Below are 25,200 nucleotides of genomic sequence, written 5' to 3'. Positions count from 1 at the left end.
AAAATTTTCCATAATAAAGAATTTCCCCCCAGTAGAATATTTTGGGGAAAATCATAGTTTTAATTTAAATTGAACTTCCATTAAAAGGGATTTTCTTAATCATAATTAAATCTAAGGATTTTTTTTTAGATTTTCATTTGAACAAAAAAATCTGATTTTTCCACTGAAAAATTTGAACCTCACCCCTAGTACTACTTGCTTTTGCTGAAATTTTCCTTGGGAAAAAAACCTTTATTTTCCAGTCATATCTACTGAATGAGAATTACACTCCCAGCTTTCTCAGGGGCTTTAGAAAAATCCCACTCTTTCTAAAGCCTGCAATACATGCTAGGGAGCCTGAATTCTATTTATGACTGGCTACTTGGAAGTAAGAGGCAAGGTRGCTTCTTCCTACCACTTAATTCATTTTAGCAAGGGGTAGATCCCTTCTGAGAATAGTGAGAACCTGGACAGCAGGAACAAGAGGGTAAGAGGCTGTTTGTCTGAAAGCCACGGAGCTATCTGAGCTAAACACAGGGTTTTGCCCAGATGAAGCCTCCAATACCAYGTAAGCTCCTCAGATGTCCTGCTAGATACACATGGACAGCCCTGGAAAGTAGAGGGCTGCTCTAATATTTCCACAGWGGAAAACAGAGCTTTGCCTGCTCTTAGTTTATGCCAGAGATCAACTTCAACATTTTTAAAAAGTGTCCACTAAGGCTGGATCTTCACTTTGTGGATGTTCAGCTCGCTGTGTTCAAGGCACGCTGCTCCGAGGTGCTGAGAACAGCTGCTGTTGATTTGTCTCTGCACCTTGCTCRGAGAAGCAAAAAATCCCTGAAGTTGGACCTAACCCCAAGACAGCAGAAAGTAAAGGATATTACTGAAAGTTCAGGATGAGCCACAAATGCACACGCRAGATGCAAGCCAAGCTCTACTCTGGCAGCTCTGCAACAAAATACGAAAGGAAAAAGACAGGGGTCTTAGCAAAGAAACTGCCCTGGAGGTTGGGGAGAAAAAGGTTCTCTGATATCTCTAGGAGGAGATTCCTTCTCTTCACAAGATGGACTAGATTTTTAAAGCACTGAATTTTAWGAAGTATTGGTTCGTTTTAATCTACAGAGTTGTTTTGAAGGGGGACTGGTAAAATGTCAGGCCCAATAGTTCCTTGTTCCTCTCTTGGTGTACAAACAGGTCTGCGCTCGGTCCYGAGGCAAGAGTGGCACAAACGAGTCCCTGCTCGACGAGGAGGCCAGCAAGCACCTGCTAGCAACTAAATACGAGGAACGGGGATATTTGTTATTTTCTGCAGTTCAGTTATCCGAGGAGATTATGTGGTTAAACTCCACAAAGTAGAATAAAATGCTTGTGTATCTAAGAGTAGAAGTTCATATTTCTAGGTCCCCTCTGCTCCTTGACTAGGTGCAGTTCTTTCTATCCTTTTAATAATAAAAAAACCCACAATAAAACAAGTGAGATAAAACAAGCGTGGGAAGCACTGAGCTGCCGCGGTTGGCGGCACCTCCCAGGGCAGCTTGGGCGAAGCCCCTGCTTCCTTTCATTTTTTTTTTCCAAAAGAATTAACGTGAACCAGGAAAAATCCAGTGTTTTAAAACAKTTTTATTGTCATCCTTTTCTTCTTTATTGATCTTTCATTAAGCTTTTTAGGAAGTAAGCAGATCAAGGAATTACCTTAGAAACTTAATCTAGAAACCTTGGAAAGTTAGTCTGGAATACAATCAGAAAAYTTACCTGAAAAGAAATAACATGTATTATAGAATGTTTTTAATTTCAATTTTTCAGTTTCAWCATTAACCTTGTAACTTTACAAACATCTAGTGTCTTTCGTACGCTAGGATCACAGCAGTGAATGAACCCATTCAATTAAATGCTCATCTAAGATGCCACTTGGATAAAGCAGCTCTTTCCTTAAAGCCGGTGATAGTCATTTAATGTTCTGATATGCCGCTAGAGGTCCAAGATTCTCTGTCTTCCATATAAACTTTTGCTTTCTGATGTTATTGTTCCTACCACTCTGCCCCTGCTGTCAGTGATGTTTGCAGGCGTTATCGTTTTAAGTAGTGTTTATAGATGTTAGCTTTGCGAGCATCACTATATTTGTTTCCATGATTTAGCCATTTTGGGGGGGGAAACATCGAAACTTGAACATTTTTGGCCAGAAAATTCCTTAGCAGTACACAAATGCTTGAGCAATTTCCACTTAAATTACATAGCTGCTTTTTTTTTCTTTTTTTTTTTTTCCTTAACAGATGAGGAAAAAGAAAATAATAGAGCATCAAAACCACACTCAACTCCGGCGACTCTGCAATGGTAAGATGCCTTTAAAAAAAAATCTGTTAGTGTTTTTTCTTACCCTTTTCTTCCCAGCTGAGGTGAGTAGAGGTTTGGGACACTGTAAGGCGTTTTAAAGATACTTTCATTGTACATGTKTAGCCTGCTCACTAACATCCTTTGTAACAGTGCTCAAACCCCGCCTCGCCCRTACAGGGTTTCTTTGAACATCAGAAAGCTCTGACACAGCCTAGAAGGTCTGCTTGGCACATTTATTTGTCACCTTTTCACTTGGTAGTTGGCGGCCTGTCACTAATGTCGTATCTATTACAAAAAGCAAACGAGYGCTGAGAACACTGTTCAAGACTGGAGTCTTGACAGGTTGTTGCAGGGTGTGATGGAGCCCACCTTTACGGACTGCTTTGCTGAAACGAGATCCCTGTAATTCGGGGTAGGAGAGGACAMAAGAAGAGACTTTACGGTCTGACTGATTTGTCAAAATCATCTTGGAAATTTAGTGAAGAAAAAGAAGTGGATTTAGGAAGAGTAAGAGAGAGACAGAGAGAGAGGGGAGAGGAAAGTCTGTAAGACAGTCTACGGTGCCATGAAAAGCGAGCAAGTTCTGTTCCACCCGCTGTGATTTACAGCAGTGTTTTTGGCTGCAAGTTCTGTGGTTTCGGACACCTCTTTCCATAGGTCACCTCTTCAGCTTTTGTTGTTTTTCTTTTTTTTTAAATTAGTTTAGATTTTTAATCCTGCTTTAGCTTTCTTTATTCTGAAGGTGGTTAAGTTGTCGAGCATCTCTTTCAGGAGGTCCCTGGTACCTGGCAGTTCAGAGTTCTGTTACAGGGAAGTTCATCAGGCCTCAGAGTAGACTGTTTGAGGAGCTTTTTTCCTTAGCTTGATTTGCTTTTTAAAGAAAGGTTTTTACTTCACCTGTAAGTATYCCTTAGAGTTTGCTGAGTGGAAAAATGAATTATTGGCAAACAGTGTTTTGTTAGCAAACTGTTAGCAAAATCATTTTTTCTGCTTGCGTCAGCCTCTTGGGAGATCTAACTAAACAGAAAGCAAAGAATAATCTAGTCAGTGAATCTTCCTCTTTTTCTGCCTATGAAATATRCATACAAAGAATCAGATTATTTCATTTATCTTTGCTCTTGAAGGTTGATTAGTTAAATTTTAGATTTAAAGCAAAACCAAATTTGTGTGTTGATTCAAGCAAGTTCCTGAAAGTACTCAGTGTTCTGCCTTGCTAAACCCAGTGCAGATACTGAGACATGCAAATATAAATCAGGGCACTTAAATCTGAACCATTGCTTCTTTGTACCTATTTGGACGACAAAAGTGCTATTTTGCAGAAGTTCAAGAAATTTGAATAAAGAAGGAGAGTGACTACAGACAGGGAAATTCATTGAAATAATAGTGAAATGTCATGGATGTATTTTAATATTCTCCATTATTCACCCAAGCAACTTCAATACCATTCAGAAAGGGTGATAATAAAAGACAACCAAGCTAAAATAAAATAGTAGGCAGGGCTTGCCAGTCCCAAATTCAGAATAATGTTTGTTTTGCAGTAGAGTCAGTTAAGAGTCTTTTCCAACRGAGCAAATAATGTAGTAGCCAAGAAGTCAGAATTAATCAGAACATGCCAACGTTACTGTTCCCAACAGAAAACATGCAAATACTGTAAACAGTCACAATCTTCTGCCAACTACTTTCAAGCTTCTGCATTTATAAAGGTTAGCAAATCCCTAAACTCCTGGGATATTGAGCCCTGCTGGAATGCAGTGTGCTTGATACTACCCTTTCAGTGGTGTTTGCAATAGAATACTGGAATTTTGAAATGAAAACATGGTCATATCATCTCCTTTTCCTTCTTGCTAGTGTACTATCTTACAACCTGTCAGTTGTAGGTAGATCAAACATTCTATGTCTTGAATCTTTTGGAGCATTTGCAATTCTTCCTCRACAATTTTCCACTCCAAAATGTATGCGGAAACAGAAAGGACTGAGGTTTTGATTTCTTTACCTGGTGTCAAACTGAATTATGTGATTGGTTTATTTATTAATATGGCTATAGGTAGAAGTTTCCCAGCTTGGTAATTTTTTTTCAGTGGTTTCTATATGATTTTCCACCTTGGTTCTGTAGCTTTAGATTGGTGTTGCCTGGAGAAACTGTGCCACAGAGTTTGATATACTAAATAAAACCAGAAGCTCAAATGTGATCAATGTCCTAAGAAGTTCTAAGCTTGCTTGATGTGAAGATGTTGAGTTTCCTCTGTTCTGGAAAACATGTTAGCATCAGGTTATTTGTATTGTGGTGGCACCTAGCAACCCATGGGTTGGTAAACTACTGTGGTCTGCACTATGAGTTTTGTCTGCTCAGGCCTCAAACTGTGTTTTTTGCGCAGTCAGGAAAGATAAAAGACTAAATTTAACTGAACATGCCTTGGGTAAGCATGTGTCCTTCCCTCTGACAGGAATATTTGGGCCAGATTCGAGAGAGATGATGGAAATGGTAGGGTAAATTATTCACCAGATTTCAGAGATAATACAGTATTTACAGCAAGATGCTATTATCATTGAYAGCTAATGAAGGCCAGGGAGTGTTGGAGGACAGAAACAGGGATGAGCAAGGAGAAAGGAAAAGGATGAAAGTAGCAAGGAAAGAGACACAAGGCGTTAGGAAAATACGTGGGTTTTGTCACATGGTTCATATTGCCATCATTATTTCTTGTCTGGCATCTTGCTGAAAACGGTGAAGAGCATCTATCTCACGGGTGTCTATCCTTAGTGCTTACTGGGAGTAGAAAACCTCTCTAGAGCCAATATACACCCTGCACTATCAATGAGACGGTAGAAGAAGCCAAAGACACCAAGGCATCTCGAGATGACTCTTAGCCTGGCTAAATATCCTTTTCCCGGAAACAGGAATTGTGTTTTCCTTTTTTTTTTCTTTCATTTGATGATGACACAAAAGGAAGTGGAAGACCTGGCAAATGTAGCATTACTGCCAGGGTCCATCACTGGTACTGCGGGGACCGGGGCAACTACACCAGCCTGAATTTATCTGCTAAGGCATTGATCTAYGGATACCTACTGTCTAGTGCTTATCCATGCTGCTGTGTTGGTTATTGTCTGTAAAACCACAGTGCTGGCTAAACATTTTGCTCTACGACGTTCATGGTTATTTCATGGGTGAAACGGTTGACTCTGTTGTAAATGTGACATTTTATTTTATCTCAGGTTGGCACRCAAGTGTGTGCATACCTGCCTCTCTAAGCAGGGACTTATTCAAAGCACGGACAGCCTACCTCCATCCAGGCAGTTTGGTGGCTTACGGCATCAGTATAGGTGCGCCAAACAATAACGGTATTGTGAAGGTGAAGTCAACAAAACAGCTTTATTTTCTGTGATAGACATAGAAAGAGCTAAAAAGAGGAAGTAAATCATCGCTTGGGAATGGATTCTCCGCAGGTTTCTAATTTCACAGAAATTGTTCCAGTGTGTCAAAATTAATCTGCTCTAGAATCCCTTATGTAATTAGCAATATTAACATTGCAGTGTTCTGTTCYCTTAATATCTAGAAATAAATCTATAGCAATTAACTCTGCAGACACTACTCTGCTCTAGAATAATCCCGTTTGATCTAGAAGTGTGTGAGTACAAAGGGGAAAGCAGTAATAGGGACAGCTAAAATTGCCTTTCCTGCAAAAGAATTAGGGGTTTTATCACTATACTGTAGCAATACGAAAGGTCTCATTGTGAACTACTGATTTTCACATGGCTTTATTAGGACATTTAAAATGTTTTWTATATATATTTATATATATATATTATTTCTGATAATGATTTGTTAGGTAGAAGATTGAGTTCATTATCTTTCTACAATACTATAGAATGAAGCTGAATTCAAAATATGATAAAGTTGTTAAATAAAAGACAGGAAAATAAAAGAAGTGGAGCAAGATGGGTTTTTTGATCATTAAAAAAATTCAGGTATAATGGAGCATTGTTCAGCGACAGACTAATGACTTTCTGTGAAAGAGAGGAGAAAAAGAGAAAAATTCATCAGATATGAACAGAAATAATTAACTGCTTTTCTTTCTGTCCTGTCTTGGTCACGGAAGCTGACATTCCAATTAGCAGCTATAGTATACAAACGAACACTCCAGGTTTTGAAAGGAGGTTTTGTTAAAGCGCTATGAATTTGAGGAAAGATGCCGTGATGATATTCCTGTAGAAACCAAGGAAGAATAGATGTTGCCCATACAAACCGATTCCATTCATCTAGCCGGATATCTTATTAAAATAGTTTGCAGTCGAAAATGATCATGGTAACTGAAATAGAAGCAAGGTAGGTCTTAGAAAAGGCAGTGGAAGAGAGAAACTAAGTATTTGGTAAGGTTTGAACTTTTACAGCTGTCAAATGACAGGGGGTTGTTTACTTTAAAATTGGAGTTTTCTGAGAATATGTTAATTTTGGCAATGTTGAAGAAGAAGTTGCACCCACTTTCTGCTCCCAGCCATCAGGGCACACAAGGACATGGATAACTRTAAGCACACAAGCAATGCTATGGATGGCAATACCACGGATGGCAAGAAGATGTTTTAAAGTCAAGCATGCACATAAATACCTCTTGAACTTCTTTGGATCAGCAGCTATAAAATGTAATTTCAAAGGAATGCTTCTTTTAATCAGTAGATTTATAACAAGCTCAGTTTCAAGGTTTAAAAATGAAGAATATACCTATTAACATATATGAGGTATAACTTAAGATTTTATGATTRTATGTTTTTGTGTTTGCATGTGTAAATGAGTAATTATACTTTCTATAAGGTACAGGAGGATGTTACTTCACTATTGCATTCAGCACGTCRTTGGCTCTTGTTTTCTTGGGTTTGCCCATCAGCAATAGCAAGGAAACATTATACAGCTATGACTTTGTGCACGTTCTGCAGTATTTGCAATTAAATTGTTCTAGCCAGAGCTGCTTCCTCCAGGTAAGAAATTTTGCAGCTGGATAGGAGTGAAAAGTGTGTCATGAGCCAATGGTGACCAGTTCTCTAAAGAATGAAAGGAGGCTGCCTCTCAGTGACTTTGAATATAGTCCAAGACTAGGATCCCTCTGTGCTCATCTCTACTTCTTTCTGAAACTCCCAGACTATGTATTTGATAGGAAGTAGGAACTAGATGATGCAAATGCGCAGTATAGAAATGAATTAAAAGGAGCACTTAAGAGCAAAGCAGAGAAAACTGAGCAGAAAAGCAGAAGCTGGAATGTTTGGCCTTAAAGATGCAGCTTCGCACACTGTTTATAATACAGGGCATCCAACATACTTGCAGTTTTTTCTGTTTGATATTTGCTTTTCAAGGCTGGAGGAGAACTATGAGATTGCAGAAGGCGTTTGCATTCCTCGAAGTGCTCTCTACATGCATTACTTGGACTTCTGTGAGAAAAACGACACGCAGCCCGTTAATGCTGCCAGCTTTGGGAAGGTGAGTCTTAACAGCAGTAGGATGCCTTGAGCTCTCATCTGGTTCAGGTGAGTCTGGATCATTGAGAAGAGTTAAACCATCATTTCCTCCTAAAKATAGTAGGCATTTTATGTATTCAAGCTTCAAGAGAAATGCTAAGATTGTAAGTATTTAGAAGGTTGAAATCATTTCTCATTGTAACTGCAAAATGAACTAATTTTTTTTTTGGTGACTTCAGTGTTGTCCCTAGCCTGGCTGACAGCAACATGGCATACAATATTGGCAGTATGGAAGTCAAACACAAGCCAGTGTAAACATATGTGCATTGTGACTTGTAGTGCTTTACCTGTTATTTTCATAAAAATAGAATAATAAATTTCAATCATTTAATTCTAGACCTGTCCACACCATTTTAAAGCTTAATAATAATATCTCTGAACGAAGGATATCAGCCTCCAATGGCAAATCCTCAGAGTGGAGTACAGTGCCTCCAGCAGTGCAAGGCCAGAAAGCATCTACCTGCATTTGCAGGCTCCCTGGATACCTTTGCACTGCGATTCATTATGCTTCCACTTCCTAGGCCAATTTTAGTGAGAGCCAACCTGGTTGTTCCCAAATTCAGAGCAGAGACATGCTCTTAGCACAGATGCAGCTGTGCATAGCCCAAATGTGAGCGATAAAGCTCTTCGTTGCCAAACATCGAGTGGCCAGGATGTAACATTAAACTATTACTTTTTCGATTTTCTGGTTAGGTAATATTTTGTTCACAGTGAAAAACAATATGATATTTTTACATTTTAAATTTGTATTTAAAAAAACTTTAGAAAACATGGCAGGATTTGAAAACTCCTAGGCATTTAAAAAAGCAAACAAACAAAAAGTGAAATCTGACACTGTTTTTGACATGCTTACAAACATGAATTTGAAGCCGATTTCCCTRTGGGCTATTTTCTTATGTTTGCAACATTGATTCTATAGAAGTGCTGGGTATTCAAAGAAGGAAAATTGGTCTTAGGGTAGGGTAAGTGGCTATGTAAAAAGTAGATGAAGGAGAAGGATAAATTTATTTAAGTGTCATTTGCTGTACTCCATCATTATTTAGTCAGCTGAGCAAGGCAAGTAAAATGCATCATGTTGTAACATTGGTATGTTTGTCATATCTTGCAATCTTGTATAGCTCAGTTAATTCTGTGTTTGATTAATTTATATGACGCTACTTTTGCTCCTACTAAAAATTTCCATAAATCATGCACAATGGGTAAACATTCTGAAATCATTTCATTAGAATGTATTTTTTCGAGAGATGTCACCAGTTTTCGGTATGCAACAGTTCTGTCACTTCATCCTCTTTCTCTCTCCCTTTTCGATCAGTGGGAGTACTTTGACCTAGCAATGCAGGTCTTCTGTCTGCAATTCATAGTATTCCCATGTGTTTCCCAAGCACTGGTGTTTTCCACTTGGTTGCACAATGTTAGTTTTGAAGCAGTGATATATGCGGTTTGATTTCCCTTCTTGTGAAGAGGAACCCATGAGAACCCTCCTACTACTGTTCCAAAATACATATCTCATGTGTGGCCTTTGCTTTTGGATCTGAAAACAGGGGCTTCTGCATAGTTGTGTCCAGGCACCTCAGACAACACAGACACAAGCATGGGAATGAAGCAGACTCCTGCCCCTGCAGACCCCAGAGCAGACCCCTGTGAGTCTGTTGAGTGCTATTGCTCAGGAAATGTGCTGCACAGTTGTGAAGATCCGCCAGGCAGACAACCACTTTGTGCAATGAAAAACTTGCAGTAAGCTTCTCCTTAGGAACAGGTACATGAAGTTTCAGCAGAGAGAGTTGTAATCATGTGTTTGAGAAGTGCATTGGCAACATGTGTTGCATAAAAACTTGGTGGCAGTGCAGTGAAGTAGGTGCTATCTGAGGGCTTCCGCAATTAGTTGCAGGAACAGAGACCCCAGACATGTTTGTCCTCATGGGGATCATCAAGAGCCCTGCAGCTGTCATCTCCTTCAGAGAAAGGGGTTAGTTGTTCTGTGAAATTGTAGACAGTTCGTCTTTGAATAGACCACATTGAATTTATGATTCATCTTTGAACTTTAACTCTATGGGCAATGTTAAACATTTAGGCTTTTTCTATTTTTTTAAATAGACTGATAGTTTTTTGGAAAGCAAGATGGAGTTCARCACATTAAAACGATCTGTAGTAAGTAACATCCTGATGCCTTGCTACTTACTCCGTTACATGCCAATTAGCAGAAGAGTGTTAATTTCACTTTTAAAGCATCATTTGTAAAAAACAAAACAAAACACTTGAGATATACGCAACGTGGCTGCAAGTGATTTCTCCATGCTAAGGTTTTGTATAGAGAGCTTCAACCTACGTGTCTTTGTTAAACCTGATGCAAGTCAAATAAATCCACAGCAGTCAGAAAGCAAGACTGCTCCAAGGTCTTGCTGCCTTAAATTTTCTCACTTGTCCACTAGACCTCCCACATTATTTTCAGATTCCCTCCTTTTTCTCTCCCTGCCTCCATCCCCGACACCTGGGCAAGAAGCAGCACATGTAGTGGCTGGTTCAGAGCAGTGCACGTGTTGACTGGCTGCCCCGTCCTTGCGGTTGTCTGGTCCAGCAGTGCCAAAGAGAGCAGCTAGCGGCTGAGCTTTCYTCCCTGCCTTGTGCTCAACGTCAGCATCAATGCGCTCTGCCCACGATGCAGCCAGGGTTTTCCATCAAACTTCTAGGACATTGCCTGGGCCACAGGCATTTGGTAGAATTGGATTAGTGAAATAAAAATTACTCTGGCGAAGGGTGGGCAGGGGAGGTTAACAGAAAGATGGTAATTTCTCATAGACTTTGTTCCCCGAGGAAATCAAGCTAAAATAGCAAGAAAAATTAACAAGCAGATGGAAGACCAGAATTAYGGTATAAATAGATCTTTAAATCTTTAAAAAAGCAGCCTATAGTCTTAAGGTGCTTGATGTACATCCAGACTAAGAAAGAACCTAATACAGTTATTAATATGTGATATATTCTTACATGACAAAGGGASCTGTAGCTTTAATACATTTTAGCTAGCTTTTTAGTGCTTTACTGTAMCAAATAACATGTTTGAAAACAACTGGCATTTTTGCCCATACTAGCAGTTGCTTGTATGTCAGTAGCCACGTGACCGAGGGGACCATTACAGAACTTTTTCTTGCCTGGGAAACAGGCACGCTCTCACCCCTGTACCCCAGCTCAGTGAGTGGGGAGGCCCTGTGATGGTCGCTTGGCACCAGCGAGTGGAGACTGCAATGTTAAACTCCCGGTATCACTGAAGGCAGCAGGAAAGCATGCGTTACAGTCGGCAGGGCTGGGATTTCACCCAGGAATGAAGCAGTGTAGAACTATTCCCTGCAGCCAGTGGGACGGCAGGGGAGTGAAGGGAGGGAGGGTGGGCATGCCATGGAGTTATTAACAGCGTAAAATGCTGCGTATGGGGGGAAAAAAAGCTTTCTCGCAGCGAACATGTTTAGACTGTGAATTAGTCTTCAGGCGGGAGGAGTGAAAGCCCTATTGCTTAGGTCACCTAAAAAAAAGGCAGCGACCGTGCACCCCTCGGCCCTGTGCTGCAGAAGCCTCAGGCTCTGCTTTGGGATTCTGTAGGTGCAGGGGTAGCAATTTACGGTGCTTCCGACTGGAAGGTCTGCCACCGCTCGTGGAAGGGAGCACGGAGGAGGAGGTGTGTTTTTTTCTGAGCAGCACGCAAGCAAAAACTACCAATGATTTCTTATTTAATTAATCCATTGTGCTGTGAACTGTCGTTGTTGAGAGCTCTTGCCCACTTGTCCACTGAGCTTAGCTGCAAAAGCTAAAACRTTTTGAAACGGGGCCTCCAGTGAATCAAGTTATTTACTTAAAAAGCAAAATACTTCTAGCATTTTCAACTCCCTTAGTGACTGTTGTGTACGGGTTGCTTCTGGCAAGCTTGTAGGTGCTGTACTGCACTGAGTTGTATGATGCTGTACAAAGTTTCCCAGCTCTTCAGCTGGGATGCYGGGTCTTTGAGCATCTCTTTCACTTTTATTTCCTCAGCCAACACTGACTTTTGTTCTTCATTTCTTTTGTGACTTGGTATGAACCTCATCCTCTTAATCCAGCCTCTTGAAGGTATAATCTTTCYCCTCTGCAGCTGTTTCCCCCATCCTCTGTGTCCCCAGTTTTCCGCTTTAACTTTACTGYGCAGTGCTAAGTCACCTCCAAGATCCTGCAGATCTGTTATAGGGGACACTTAGTTTCTCCTGGTGCAATTTCTCTCTTTTAAAYCCTTTAAAAGTGTTCTTCCCACAACTACCATGTGTCCCCAAGGTTAAATCCTTCCTTCTATTGTTTTCCTTGTTTTGGGTGCTTTCCTGACATGTCTTTTGACAAGCAGTAGTAAATGAATATTTGAAAAGGAAAGGAAAGATGCTGACACTTTTGAGCCAGAAGTGTGAGAAAGCTTGCAGGCTTGTTCTTGCTCAGTCTAGGGCCCCTTTGCATCRCTGTGGTGGCATAAATAAATTTAACAGGAATGCATGTGCACACAAATTTTAGAGCCCCTTTAGTGTTCTCTGAGTGACTGTGGCATAAATGAAAATTAGATTCTGAGAAGTATACCGAAGTAAATAAAGAAATGAAAAATACATAACAGATTTGTTATATAGGTTAGGAAGATCATTTACATTTTTGACCAATGTTTCTACTGTGCCCAAAAAATGGGCTAAGGCAGAGTTATACCAGCAGAAAAGTCCCTCCCTGCCCCAGTCTAGTTTGCTTTGCTCCAGGACGGTACAAGYTGTACCAGCCAGAGCCCTTTTTTATCACTATGCACCGCCTCTAAGCCCAGAACTTTTGCCAGCAGGACTCCTCCTCCAAGCACGATCACCATAGACAGGATTTACAGTGTCATGCTATATATATTTGACTTTCAGAAGGAAAAACAAATAGTCTAATTGAAACTGCTTTGATAATGATGTTGCAATGTGATTGCTGTCTTTTTCTTGAAATGAACATATCTGGAAATTGCTTGCTGTGCATGGGAAAATACTTCTTCTGGAGATGTACTTCTTCTCTACTCTTAAATTTGCTCCTGAGTAGCCTCAACAGTAACTGTATAGCAAACCCAAATTTTTTCTTAATGCTCTCTTCTAATGGACTAAAATAGCACAAGCTTTATTATGAGCAATTATTACATATGGAATGCTCTTTTATTAGACTTTTTCTAGTCAATATGGAAAGAAAAAATATAGCCGTGAAAAAAAATCTGTTTAAAGCTGAAGATGTGGTTTATCTTATTGTGCTGAAGGACTATAGCAGCTTGTCAGCAGTGTCAGCRCTATCTGAACAATTCCTACTTTTCCATCATCCCTTTGGACAGGCTAATGTTTCTGACTGAAGGCAGGTTAATACTGTCAGGACTTTTTCATCYATACTCAGTCTTCCAGATCAAGCTGCTCCGAGGAGTCCATAATAACACAAGTACCACAGAAGTAAATGCAGTTAATGTGGGAAAGGGAGGTCCCACAGAGTACTTGGAAAGCTCTTTGCTGCCTTGGCTCTGCTCCGCAGATTCCTTGTATTATAGCAGGTTGCCATCTATAGCCTTTTTCTCCTTGAGCCCATGGAGTAAGAAGACCAGCAAGGACAACTCACGTTTTTTGTGGACGAGTTCTTTCACAAAGATTTTTCTAGCAAAGTGGTTTTATTGGCTTTGCCACTTCATGCATCTGGCTTCCAGTCAGGCCTTCAGCATAAAGCAGGGCCGCCTCTGGGCTGCTTTACCTTACGCCTTGTCAACACGTCCCTGAGGCTGTCCTTACAGCACAGGGTCTGCCAGAGTGCAGGGATCCTGGCGCTCAGCCTTTTCCCACAGATATRCTGGGCGAGGGCAGGCAGGGTGCTGGCACTGGTACAGAGCAGGGCGAGTTCTGCAGGATTTTAGATCTGCTCGGCTTCACCAAGCCAGCCCGGAAAGTGGCTGCTGCTCAGCTAAGCATCTGAGTTGGGGTGTCCAATGGTTGTGGCTTTGTCAGGGTACAGTAAGCTGTGCGATCATGCCTTAGRCTGAATTCCACCTGGCCAGGGGACCTGCTGAAGTAGGATATTGTTGTACCTAGCTGAATTTGAGGAAAGGTCTCATGAGCTTTGCAAAAGGGTCCAGTTCAGCTGGAATTTCTCATGGGGTAAGCKCTACAGCAGCAGACACAACTGGGCACTGGCATTAAAGTAAGTGCCAAGAGGATTTTCTGTCTTGCTTTGCAGTAGCAGCTGAGATATATTGGTGCTAGAAACTAATTTTAAACCTGAGGCTAGACCATACATCATTCCACAAAATGATGAAAATGAGAGAGAAACAGGGAGGTTGTTGAATTTGTATAGACAACACATCTGCAGCCGAGAGCACTGGACCCCTACACTACACTCTTCCCTCCCAAGCCATGCAAGTAAATGAGCAAGAAGTAGAGAGGGTGTAGGCATAGTCGTGTCTCCTCTCCTGCTCTTTGTGCAGCTTGGTGGTTATGGGGGACAGGAAAGGTATTTTATAGCTGGCTAATTCAATCGTGCTCCTTCCTGTCAGTGGGTGTTTCTGAGGGCAGTGCTTTCCTGGAGCTTTTCTCAAGGCAATGTGTTGTCAAGCCACCCATAGCCACCTCTTGAGCCAAATGATACCCGTTAGCACAGGYATTAATGAGAAACTATCTCAGGGCAGGGTTTTCAAACGCCCTGAAGCAGATGGGTAAAACCCCAAATGGTCCAGCTGGAACAGTAGCACGCCAAGGATGAGTGAGCCTGAAAATCCCCCACTTTTGAATAAGATTGAGTGTATCAGTGTAATCTGTGTTTCACAGCAGAGAGAAAAAGGAAAGCAGAGCTATGTGGGAGTATGATTTCATTTGTCATGACTCTTTACTTTCCTCCTGCCATGGCAAAGAAGTTTAAGAGTGAGATGCTACAATAAAAGTTGACAAATAGACACAGATCTTCTGTGCCTGACTTCACCATAATAAAGCATGCCCTCTGTTTGTGGGATTAGAAACCTGAACTGAGATAGGYAGAGCCAGGCCTTGTTAGGAGGAACTGTTATCAGAGGAAAGAGGATTTCTTTTGCTTTATTTAGAGTCRTTCTAGAACTTCTCAGAGCTCCAGATCTGGGAACCTGGAATCTGTTTCGCATTCTGGCAGAGTTCAGTTGCTGGGTTGCAACATAGCATGATTTTATTTCATATATTTCTAGAACCATGGCTAGAACTGTTTCAAATAGAAAAGGACAAGAATCATAAAGAATAATATCCCTCTAACTCAGATGCACTAACAAAATCAAAGTACCTTTTGAAAAATAGCAGTTTAAATTATTCCAGGGAAAAGCCTTCTTAAAGTCATCCTCTGCCTATTGCCCCCAGAGCAAAATTTAACATTTTGACCTGGGGAAAGGGAAAAAAGATTTCAAAAATTTCCATACATCACTGTTTTCTTCCATCCTAATTTGTCAGTATGAAGACAGATACAGGAGGGTTTTTTTGTTTGTTTGTTTGTTTTGATGTCTCATGCCACGTGGGCCAATTCAGGTGGAATAATTGGGGAGCATCAAGTTCACTATTTGGTGAAGAATGAGATAAGGAGTGATGGACCACGGTGCAAGGGTGAAGGCAGAATAGATAATATGCTCCTCACTTTAAAGCTAAGGGTGGCTCGGCTCACGTTTGAATCTCGCAGTGCTGGATGAGATGTGAGGAGAGACGCAAGGGCAGAAATTACAGCTGGCAGTGATCAGGAGGAAGGAATGCACCTTTGCAGCCGTTTGCTGGCAACAGAACAGCTCCCGCAGTTAAGCGTGTCTGAAGTTAATAGGTTGTGCAGACTACAGTACAGACCTCCACAGAGGAAGAACATTTTTCTAGTCATCATTCACAGAGCTTTCCCAGTTTTGCCCAGATGCATAAGTAACTTATTTCATTATCTTAAGAATGATGAAAAATGCAAGTAATTAGATATTTAATTCAGATGTATTTGGACAGCTCTTCTAGGCTTAAAAAAMCAACACTGGATAAAAATCTTGGTAGCTCTAAGATCTGTGCAATACATGTGGAATGCCGTCCTAGAGTGTTTTAATTTCAGTGTGAGAGATTGACAYAAGAAGATGCTTCTTTCCCGCATTAACTCCGGGTCCCCCATACATTCAGCAATGAAAGGATACTGGCTGTCAGAAAGGCAGACAGTCTGCTTGTGTTCTTCCTACACAGCTGTTTATAAAACTGCGTATCAATCAGGATTAACTGCAAAAGGGTTAAACAAACACACTGGGATATACCTGGATATAACAGTCCTCTCAAAAGCTRTAAGCTATGTTATTTTATAATGTAATGACTTGGACGTGTGGCTGTTATGTGTGCATCACACAATCAACAAGAGAACCATCAAATTGCAAAAAGATAAGTTTATTATTTTTTTTTTTTTTTAATAAGAAGTACTTAGAGCATAGTCTTCTGTAGGTGGAGGGAAAGACCAGCTCTTCACCAGGGCATGGAGGAAAGAGGGAGAACTGAACCGAGGTTTATTAACTGAGAGGAGTCAAAGGACTATTGGTTTCTGAGGATAGCACGGTGGGAACAGAGATTTTTTGCGTGTGAAAGTGCTGCCCTACATTTGTCTTAAAAACAAAAAGCCAAGGAGCATAAAATAAAACATAACACTTAAGACAGCAACGTAATTTAAACAGAATTTTGCTCGGATAATGTGAAAGCTGTACCTTTTTATTCAGCAGATCTCACAGGCATCTAGATCTGTGGTCACTTTGGAGAAGTCTAGGGTGAAATTTCAATTCTATTAAAGGATAATGGTAACAGCCCTTTGCACTCCAAAATCTCCTTGGATTTCACTCGTGAGGTCTTTTTACCACTGCTTCTGTTGCAAARCAGCATTGCTGTGAGAAAGGGGTCTGGGCTCTGTTCAGAAGAAGGCTCAAACTCTGCTTACACAACCCTACTGCAKGGAGGAAGGAAAAAGGATACAACCTGATTTTCAGATCCTAACATGAAATTTCATGTCTGACAACTACCCTTACCCCTTCTTTAACTATAAAATTAACCCATTTTTTCTGTAGGTCTTTGAAAGTCAATAAAGGTAAAACACTTTTCACCAAAAGCATGATTTAAAACCTTTTTTTTTTTTTTTTTTTTTTTTTTTACCCACCATTCCTCCCATTGATTTCTGCACACAATGAACTCCACTTTGTCCTGCCTAATCTAACTTCCTCTCTCCTGGCAGGAAAATCTCACTGCTTTTGGTAATAACATTGTGTAGAGATTCACATAAGGCCAGCTGAATATAAACATTTATATGAACAGATAGTTCATTTCTTACTTAGGATTTATTTTGTTCTAAATGCAAACATAAATACCCCTTCTTATGTGTACAGGCACCCAAGCATAAGTGCGATATGCTTTATAAATATAGATATGATGTATGTATGTATGTATACGCAAATGTGTGTGTGTGTGCATAACATACATACATATATATATATATATATATAATCTTACACATGCAGCATTAGGTTAAAGAAATCTGACATTCTCTTTCAAAGATTTGCTAGATTTTTTTGCAAATTATTGGTAAAGAATATTGTCTTAAGTGATACAGGCATTTTGGCAGTATTCCAAAAGGTATATCTCATTGTTTAAACATGTGCTGGATTTTAAAAAAGCAAAGCAAAGACAAAAGAATCGTCTGATCAACTGCTCTATTATTCTTCTCTTTTCCTGATCACCTCTGCCCTGGTATGTAGAAATTGGCTGATTTATTTAAATCCCAGGAACTCCCAYGGCATATGGTTCATAAAGTAGCATTTACAGTGTGCGTTGTAACACTTCATCACTACTTGACAGACTTTGAAAGTAATACYGATTCGTATTGTTCCAAAAGAAAAATTAGGGTAAATGTGAATATTAAGATTTACTTTTGAGTCTACTGCTGCAGTATCCAAATTCAGGAGAGGAATGGTGTTTTCCGAATGACACTGCCCCCAGAAAAAAAAAAAATCCTCTAACCCAAAAAACCATCCCCAGAAAGTAGTTTTTCAACAGTGCCTTTTTTTCCCACAGCCTTGTGGAGCCCCCAACCCCGTCTGCAGAAAATGAAAGAGAGAGGGGTGGGATTAATGTGTAATTAAAGGGAATTTGGAAGGCTGAGATGTTGCGGAATGTTAGATCAGTAGCTGGAACAGCATGTGGTGTTCTTTAGGCAGGCTTCATTGAATCCATACAAAAAAAGAAAGAAGGGCTGCTTGCCTGTCTGCTCATTTATCAAACAGCTAGGCTGAACTTTCACAGCTCCACAAAAGTGTTTTACTGTTTGCTGAAGTTTTGCCCCAGAAATTAAAGCTGAACAACCTAGTGAGGCTGAGTCTGTGCTGCGTTTTTTGACATAAGCCATGTCGTGCAAGGCTCTTGGAAACCAGTGCAGGTCGATTTTTACGTGATACAAAGGGGAGTTGATTGTGCATTTGGTGATTGAAAAAATTTTACTGAAGAAGTAGTCAAATATGTGACATTGTAATGTCTTTATTTATATAGCACCTTGTGAACCAAATACATATTCCAAAGCTTTCAGTTATCAATCAGGATTAAATATTTATCACTGTGGCAACTGTGGCAAAATAGCTCCTGAGGAAAGAAATCTATATTATTTAWTTAATTTTAATTGATATTTTCTTCTTGTTGAATAGATGTATTTTATCTTGTKTACCAGTTTCCCATTAATATTGCGTATTTTTCCCTAAATATAGGAAACGTTTAGGAATTTATGTCATGAAACATAATTACAAAAGGTTATAAATTCAAAACGAAGAAATTCCTCCTGCAAGTGACTCTTCCAGGCTTACTGTGATCTTTCTTGCACAGCTGTTTTGCCAGAAGAATATTCCTCCTGCTGCAGACCACACTGAGAACCAGGTTCAATCCTGTGAGGTGCTGAAAGCTCCGGCAGAGCTTTTCTCTTGCATCAGGACCAGCCTGGTTGACAGTGACTGTGGTTGCTGTAGGCACAACCTACATTCTTTAATCCACTCCCTTAAATGCGTCTGGCACTAAAGAAGCCTGTTTTATACTCCCAGTCCTCTTTCAGTCTCTGCTGACAGACCAGAGTCCAGATTCTTTTCCTGCTGTTTCTGAGGCACGCTTGTTTTCCGTAAAGGATARATTGATCATGAGCTATCTTTACAAATGCAACAAGTGAGCCTTGCCTGGTGGAAATGGCCCCCCTGTCAGATAACAAAATCTTTTCAGGGAATCATCTCTTAGGAAAGAGGGTGCTTAATGGCAGCACTGCGAAGGCCTGCAGTAACTTTTGCTTCTAAAACTCTCAAAAGGAGAAATTGCACGTAAATGGAAATTTCATAGTTAAAAGCTACCCAAASTCTAAAGTTTCATTTTATTGGAGCGGGATGCTGAAGAAATTTTTCGGTTATTAGCATCTAGTTGCAAGCAAAACAAAGTTTGTTGATCTTGCAAACTGATGTGTAAATAACTTAAATACTAGGCCAATTCTAAGTATAATCCTCATTAAGTTTAGAGGCAGAATTGACCTTAGAGTTTAAGGAATTGTATTCTGCTGCAGTAAATTCAGAAAGTCTTTATTTAAACTGGTGGTAGTTGATAAAATTATATTGAATTTAACAGCCTATTTCAGTAATGAAAAAAGTCAGAAGGAGCTTTTTTTTCAGTACAGGCTAATTTGGTGTGATTTCTCCTGTCACATATTAGTGACATTGCAGTTTTTCTGCTTTTCTGTCTTAATAATCTGTGTTGAGTTAAATATTAGTAAATATGCATTCTTTTTCTAATATCAGCCTATTTGTTTGCAGATAATAAGGCAACAGTTTCCACAGCTAACAACCAGAAGACTCGGAACCAGAGGCCAATCAAAGTAAGCAATGTATGGTATATTATAATCTCACACAGAGCCCCATCTGCTCTTGGTTTTACTCTGCTGAATACAATCGTGTAACAGCAAGGATTAATTTGTCCATTGGGCAGTTTAAACCCAATTTTGATGGAGAGTCTGTTGTGGAGTTCACATTGTCGTGTTGATTCAGCAGCGCTAGTCCTGCGTAAGTATTTTGATGGAGATCTTTTACCGATTTAATCAGCGGTATTTTCCATATTGTTCCTGTAACGCCTTTCATCTTGACTCGCTTTGCGCAATATCAAGGGCATTCACACCCACCGGTGGTGGAGCTACTGCCGGACGCTGAGAAGTGACAGCTGTTTAACATCGGGTTTCAGTTTAGCGGATAAGTGGCATAACGCATGGAATTTAGGTAGAAATATACATTGGCCTAAACTGAAATAGTCCAAAAATCTGGATTTAAGCACCGTTTTTCTTGTGTAATGAAAGCCACMACGTTTTTCAGTGAAGAAGGAGTTAGTTTATTGTTCAGCCAAAAGATGGCACTTCCTGAAAACAGTTCATCCTGATTCCAGAGTGAGAAATTAATTCAGAAAGAAGAATGCACTTCCTGAAGTGTTTGAGTTTTTCTTGGACATCGAAATGTTGACAAGACATGATCCTACCAATTTATGAATAGGGTATAATGATGATATTTGATTTTTTTTTTCTCTGCCTGGGGACTTTATAAGAGTTTTCCATTAGGACTTTGAATCTTTTTATGGCAAACTTAATCCTCCTAAAAAAAGTTTGCTTTTCTTCATTACAGAATCATACAAGATAGTCTAATGGTAGTCTCTGTAGCCACAAGTGGAAAACTATGGGGGAGGGGGGTGCTGAGGAGGTGAAAACAAAAGCCTGGAATAACGTGTTTGCAAGATTTTGCTGGTAAAGCTTCCCTTTCCAAGCAAAACCTAGAAACACAATTTTACTAAGCGCTAAGAAAAGTGTACTATGAGAATTGAGCCTATATACCAAAGCTAGCATGTCCCACTCTCTGAAAGAAATTCAAATGCAAAAAGAAATGCCATTAAAAGTTAACTTCACTTTCCTCTTCTAACTGGTGGTCCCTGTCAAGCAGTCCCTCTTTGGTGGGACCAGATATCCTTTTCCCCATCTCAGGAGATTTTCCTGATTTTTGTAACTAAACTTTCTCTTTCTAGAGCAGCCGTATTTAAGCAGTCAGTTGAAGATCTGAAAACTGTTCCCATTTGCAAACTCAGAGCTACCATAACAGCATTCTTAACATAGCAGAACCACCAGAACATCACTCAGGTACAAATGATGGGCTAGTCCAACAGTATATTAACAAAGCATGGTAGGTCAGGACTTAGAGCACCAGGATTTAATATTAAATATAAATTCTATGTGTGCCCGAGTGTGAGCACAAGTTGCCTTATGAAACATCAGATATGAGAGTACCCTTTGTCAACCTTCAAATCCCTCCAACGTTGGCTACTACATCACTTTGTTGATTGTCTCATGGCTTAAAGGAAAGGATGGGCTCTGGTGCGTTTTCCAGTTGGTGCCCCTCAACTCATCCAGCTCCTGCAGCTCCAGAGGTTGCTGTCTCTCAGAGAGGCAAGATGCTTTTGACAGCTGATTGAAGATGTCTTGCCTCTGCAAAAGCAATGTCTTCTTGCTCTCTGTGAGGCCATAAATCTGCAAGACTTAAAAAGCACTCGCCTACTTTACCCCTAGCCTGCATGCCTGTCAGAGTGGCTTTCAGGTCACATACCCTTCTCATGCCACCTTTGCAACAGCTGTGCTCCCTACCTAGCAAATAATAAGGGGGTTTTGCAAAGTGTGCAGTCTGTGCCGTACGAAACCTGTGGCCCCTGAGAATACCTGGTCAGCCCTGTACTGGAAATCATGACCACTCAAATTTCACTGCCTCAGTATGTAAGAAAGTGAATTGTTCTGGTCCTAAGGAATATGCCTACTTCTTCATTAGTGGTTAACAGCCCAAGAATTATCCAATACAAAGGAGTCATCCTCATTTGATCCAATTGTGTACATCCAAGTGTACGTTACGTGTACACTGTACTTCATTACAACAAATATACTCATTGCCAGACCCAATGTAGCTATAGCTAAGCTCTAGTTCATTTCTCAGAAGCATCTGATTGCATTCCAGTTAAGTGCTACATAAAGAAATTACTTTAGATGTTAACACTTTAGTCCCTTTATCACCAACCGTGCCGATCGATTGCTGCCAGTATGATTTTCACTCCACTTCCCAGCTATTGCCAAAGGAAATTCAGCTGTAGAAGTGGTTTAAGATTATCTGACTTCATGCTGTTCTGCCTTCAGTCTTTTTATAGCATGGCTGCCTCGTAACGTTAAAAAGTTCAGAGCTGCAGTGGCACTATGCTCCTGGTCAGCAGCTGAGAGGCTTTCTCGTTTGCACCTGGGTCTATCACTGTAAGCATGCAGCTGTTCTCTGTTGCGTTGAGCTTAAAAACCAGTTCCACCACAGGTGAGTGGTGGGAAGGCAGCTCTATGTAAAAGCTGATTTCTGTCCATACTATAGCTTGAAACTCTTCAATTATGTACACAAGAGGCTGCTTAAACCAATGGAACCTGCATGGTGTGAAGGGAATTTTACTCTTTTCTTTAAAGGAGTGCTACAAATACTGCATCCATGAAGGGAAAAAATCATTCTGCTTTTTACCGTAAAAATGTTTTTGTGTGGTCTTCATGTTATTCTGCTGCAGCACAAACTTTTATTCCTTGTTTATTGGATTAAGGCTTTTTTCCTGACAGTAACCTAGGAAAGCACTTTAAAAAGTATCTTTGCCAACTGCACTAGTGCAGTTTTGGCCATTTGAGATAATAAAATCACTGAAGGAGAACGCTGTCTACAAAAATTCCCTGAGTTAGTTTGGCTATTACTATCTATTTGATTTTGAAGTGACTTGGAAAAGTCTTTTATGTAGTTTGTTACTGAGTGAAATATACCAGAAATTGAATAATATAAGTAGAAATTAAATAAAGAAATACACTAGAAATTAAATACTAGAAATTCTACTACATATTTAGAGGCTTTCATTTTTTGAATGAAAATAAAGTTTTATTCAATTTTTGCTTGATTTGATCTAAGAGGAAACTTGATATAAGAGACTGACCCCTGTTTAAGTTATACAGACCTCTCAGTCTGCCTGGAGCTTTTGCAGCCCTGTCTGCTGTGACCTTTTCCCTTTCCCCCAGCAATCTGCAGTGCCCGTAGCATTTCCTTTCCCCAGCTGCCAGATAGGCCACCAAGCTCCCAAGAGCTGTGTGAGCTTCACCTACATGGCAGCTGCTAGAGACCAAATTGGGTACCTTGGGGGGCAAGYTGGGCTTGCTACCATTCAAAAATGGCTAAAAAGCCTCAGAACCTTTTATATTCTCTGGAGCTTGGCCCCAAATGGGTCTTGGGACATTCCCCTGCAGGTATGCCCGAACCAGCCTTCTGAGAGTCCTTTGCACTGCTGTGTCCTTCTATTAGCCATAAAGCAGTAACGACCCCGCTCAAGATAAAGCCAGTGAAGTGTGTGACATGCACAGCTGTAGCACCTGAGGGTTAGCACAAAGTTGCCATCACCTACCTGCACTAGGGTAGGACTGATCTGGAGCCTGTTTTCCGGTGTGGAAGCTGCATTTTGGCCTAAGCCCTTACCGGCAGTTACGAAACGGATAGTGTGGCTTTCTAAGGTACTGAAGGTAGGAAATCCCATTCAGCTCAMGTCAGCATAACATTTGTACGAGCCTCAACTGGATTATTCAATTTTATGTTCAAGATAGCTCTTTTTCCTGGATGGAAGATGCAGAACATCTCTAGTGGACGTGCCAAGGGAGCTATGTACTAGCAGGTTCCTGCATCTCCCCAGGCCTCCTCTCAGCCCATCTGTGCTGGCAGACAAGATTAGGGCTTCCAGCTACTTGCTGCTGGAGATTATGACACCCACTGATTTGCGGGTGATTGTCTTGGAGGGAACGTGCTACTGAAAAAAATTCGCGTTCGGTTAAAGCTACGATCACTTAAACACTACTCTTTTGCTGTTTTGATTGATGACCCCAGCTGGTTTTGCCTAAAGCAAACTAAGGTCCATTCATGTGAACTGATCTGCTGGCAGAGCTCTGAAAGCAGGACCTGACTGGGGGCAATGACAAACACTTGGAGGCAATGACCTCTTCTGCCACCACAACTGGATCCAGAAGATGGTATCTCCTCATAGACTGAGCTTTTGATAGGCTGTAAGGGGAAAACTAGAAGATCGTTGACAATTCCCTCTAGAAAAGCGAAGTGAATCAAAAGTACCAGAACAACATGGTTTCATGATGCTTTTTGTAATCATTAAAAATATAGCAGAACTACTGGTGGTTATTAGAGCTGAGAAACTGAAATCAAGACTAGCAAAATTAATGGAAGAAATAATATTGCCTTTTCTGTTTGGCTGAAGGGTTTGGACTTCAATGCTTCCATTAACACCAGTAACAAAGCTAAGCTGCAGCACAAACTTATGCCATATGGCTGCCAACCAGTCTTGCAGCACAGCCAGACTGCAACTCCCCTGCCTGGTCTGCGCAGGTAGAGTTGCAGTGTTGTGTGGTGTCCTTCACTGATCTAAGCCCAGCGATGATACTAAGTTGTGGAGCAAATCATCCGGAAATGCACATTTCCTAACATTCATTGCTTTCTGGCACAAGCCTTTCCCTCCCCTCTTCTCTTTTCTTTGAAGTRTTGTTCAATTTTTGAAACATTTCTGATCAACTTACTTACAATAAAGATGCGTGCTAGTCAGGGATCCAACCAGCCCTCCGGAGTCTGAAGAGCAGGGAGCTGAGCTGAAATAACAACAGAAGGGCTAGGCCAGAGGGTCTGTACCTCTGCTTATTGCTAAAGGAGCAGCTGCACAGCACCTCCTTGCCAACAAGTAGCTTTAGGATGGGTTTTTTGTAAGTAGAAAAAAATGGCAGTCCGTTATTTTTCTGCCCTGCAACAGTTAGCTTTATTAACTCTTCACAGAGCTGCACAAGGAAAGAAATTTGGAAACCTGATGTATTATCGCAATATTCTGCTGCTGAATCAATACTTGCTAACAATRTGCAAACTATCACAAAGTCTGTTTTGCTGAAGAAATCATTAGCATTGACAGTTTCTCTTCCCCACCCATATCTGTTTTTAATTTTTCAAGCAATCTGCTTTATAAATTGTTTATCTCTATGTATCAGGTATCATTATTATGGCATTGCTGTGAAAGAAAAYTCCCAGTATTATGATGTGATGTATTCTAAAAAAGGAGCAGCCTGGGTCAACGAAACAGGAAAAAAAGAAGTAACCAAACAGACAGTGGCGTATTCACCACGGTCCAAACTTGGAACATTACTGCCAGAGTTTCCAAATGTCAAAGATCTAAATCTGCCAGCCAGTCTGCCAGAAGAGAAGGTAACACTTTGGAAATATTCTCTCAGCTTGCCTTGTTTTTTTTTTTT

At 40.5% G+C, this 25,200-nt stretch overlaps 1 protein-coding gene across 1 annotated transcript in view; it reads left to right on the top strand.

Moving 5' to 3' along the window:
* RFX4 (regulatory factor X4) overlaps positions 1–25,200 on the top strand; it is a 76,495-nt gene that overhangs the window by 5,182 nt on the left and 46,113 nt on the right. Inside the window, exons 3-6 of the mRNA XM_085321664.1 lie at positions 2,250–2,310; positions 7,651–7,774; positions 19,640–19,701; positions 24,940–25,153. Of these exons, the coding sequence (XP_085177790.1) occupies positions 2,250–2,310; positions 7,651–7,774; positions 19,640–19,701; positions 24,940–25,153 (461 nt within the window). The remainder of the gene's footprint in view (positions 1–2,249; positions 2,311–7,650; positions 7,775–19,639; positions 19,702–24,939; positions 25,154–25,200) is intronic.

This window comes from Rhea americana, unplaced genomic scaffold, assembly GCF_003343005.1.
Source record: "Rhea americana isolate MKP2758 unplaced genomic scaffold, rheAme1 scaffold_70, whole genome shotgun sequence".
Taxonomy (NCBI): domain Eukaryota; kingdom Metazoa; phylum Chordata; class Aves; order Rheiformes; family Rheidae; genus Rhea; species Rhea americana.
The sequence above is the reverse complement of the archived record's forward strand: the minus strand, read 5'-3'. Positions and strand labels throughout refer to the sequence as shown.